The sequence below is a fragment of the Charadrius vociferus genome, unplaced genomic scaffold, assembly GCF_000708025.1.
Source record: "Charadrius vociferus isolate BGI_N301 unplaced genomic scaffold, ASM70802v2 scaffold776, whole genome shotgun sequence".
Classification (NCBI taxonomy): domain Eukaryota; kingdom Metazoa; phylum Chordata; class Aves; order Charadriiformes; family Charadriidae; genus Charadrius; species Charadrius vociferus.
Genome location: NW_009648775.1, coordinates 1,236,007 through 1,238,148, shown reverse-complemented (window position 1 = coordinate 1,238,148; position 2,142 = coordinate 1,236,007). Strand labels below are relative to the sequence as shown.

The 2,142-nt window shown below is 56.8% G+C and overlaps 1 protein-coding gene across 1 annotated transcript in view; it reads left to right on the top strand.

Moving 5' to 3' along the window:
- TESC (tescalcin) overlaps positions 1-726 on the top strand; it is a 3,196-nt gene extending 2,470 nt beyond the window's left edge. The window contains 3 exon segments of the mRNA XM_009886743.1: positions 491-538; positions 653-665; positions 668-726. Of these exon segments, the coding sequence (XP_009885045.1) occupies positions 491-538; positions 653-665; positions 668-726 (120 nt within the window).
- Positions 727-2,142: the final 1,416 nt, after the last annotated feature.

The window sequence follows — 2,142 nt, the reverse complement described above, 5'->3', positions numbered from 1 at the left end:
AAACTGGAAGGAGATAGATTTACATGAGATATTAGGAAGAAGTTTTTCACTGTAAGGGCGGTGAGGCACTGGCACAGGTTGCCCAGAGAGGTTGTTGAGGCCCCATCCCTGGAGGTGTTCAAGGCCAGGCTGGAGGTGGCCTTGGGCAACCTGGTCTAGTGGGAGGTGTCCGTGCCCAGGGCAGGGGGGTTGGAACTCGATGATCTTCAAGGTCCTTTCCAACCTAAACCATTCTATGATTCTATAAGCAAACAGCACCCCATGAAGCACCATCCTCGGTGCTTGGGGCTTTAGTGCTCCTAAAAAAGGCAGCTCCTTGCAGCCATGGTAGTGCTGGGAACCAATTTTGGGCTGGCTATGGGGCATGGTGCGCCTGTGGGAGACATGTCCCATAGCCCAAAGGTCTCCACCCCATGGCAACCCAGTGCCCCGAGGCTCCTGCCCCATTGGCATGGGGTAGCCGTAATGTTGTCTCTCTCGCTGCGCCCAGGGGCCGGACCAGGTGTATGAGGGCATCACCTTCGAAGACTTCCTTAAGGTTGGTGGCATTTCCGCTCATCTGCAGGCGGTCGCAGGGACCCGGACGTTTTGGGGTGGGCACCAAGCTGAGCCCCCAACCCGGCCCCGCTCACCGCCTTCCCACCGCCTGCAGATGTGGCAGGGCCTCGCGAAACCAAGATGCACGTCCGCTTCCTCAACATGGAGACCATCGCGCACTGCTACTGATCTCCGGCTCCCTCCTGGGAAACAGAGAAGGAGGAGGAGGAGGAAGAGGAGGAGGAGGAAGAGGATGCGGCGCAACTCCGTGTTCCTGGCACCAAGCGCTTTGTACCCACCCGCGTGCCTGTCCCGCTGTGGGGCTGCCTTCTGCTCTCTAGAAACGTGAGGCTTTTATCTGTAATAAAAGGTATTTTTCTTTTTACTCCTTGCTGAGAAATACTCCATCCATCGCCCAGGGCCTGGTGGGGGTCTCTCCTTGCGCAGAAAGCTTCCGCAAATCCTGCTCTCCCTTTAAACCTGAATTTTTAACCTCTGCCACGCGCTGCGCTGGGGAAGAAGCTGCCCCCCTCCTTGTGCCATGAGCCCCCCGATCCCCGTACCGCGGGGACCGTACGCAGGCGGGGATGGGGATGCTGAGGGGCGGGAGGTGAAGGCAGCGCCCTCGGCACCTGGAAGGGCAATCACATCCCTCTCTGCAGCCCGTGAGATGCTGAAGCCGGCGGGGGTGGCAGCAGCGCAAGTGATAACCCCCGGTCAAACCCAAACCATCCACCTTGGCTGCGTCTGCCGGCAGGAGAGGCAGCGCGGGGACCGCGGGGAGGCAGGCAGCAGGGATGCGGGGACATGGGGACGTGGGCTCCTGGCAGCCCGGTCAGTCCCTAAACTGGCCAAAATCCAGCAGGATTTGTTTCTGAGCTCAGCAGGCACTGGATCCCCCTTGCTGCTTTGCTGCTTGTAAGTATCACGCCTCTCTGGAGAAAAGCAGCTCTGATCTTCAGTTCCCACCAGCAGAAGACACATTGTCACACAGCAAATCTGGCTGGGCTCTCATCAACGTACAACAGTGTCCAACAGCTCTCGGAGGCTCTGGAGACACCTGCGCAGCCAGCGTCTTGCTGGCAGACAGCCTCCTGGGCTCTGCAGAACTTCCCCTCAAAATACCTTGACCCCTCTGCTGTTCTGTCTCTGACAGCTTAGGCAAAGCTGCTCCATCACACCCGCACAAACCCCGAGAGCACCGATATTCCTGCTTAATTCCTACAGCATTAAAAATGGGAAAAACACCCAACCCAACAAAAATCCCAAACATTTGCACAGCATCACATGAAAGCAGGCAGGAATCAGAATCACAGAATGGTTTAGGTTGCCCCCACATGTTCCCGCTAGAACAAGGCACCGGAGATAAGGGTTTGTTTACTGGTATTAATAACTGGATGGCTCGAGGCGGATTTCTGTCTCTAAGGCAGCCTGAGCCGGGAAGGGAGGGGGAGAAAAAAAGGGCAATGGCTATTTTTAGAAAAGCTGGAAAGATTTGTTTGTTTTATCAAAAATAGCTTCCCCTGGTGACATGTACACTCGACGGAAAAATAGCCCCCGCCGCAGCAAGCAGCTGGCAGCGCCCGAGCGGGGCGCGATGGATGC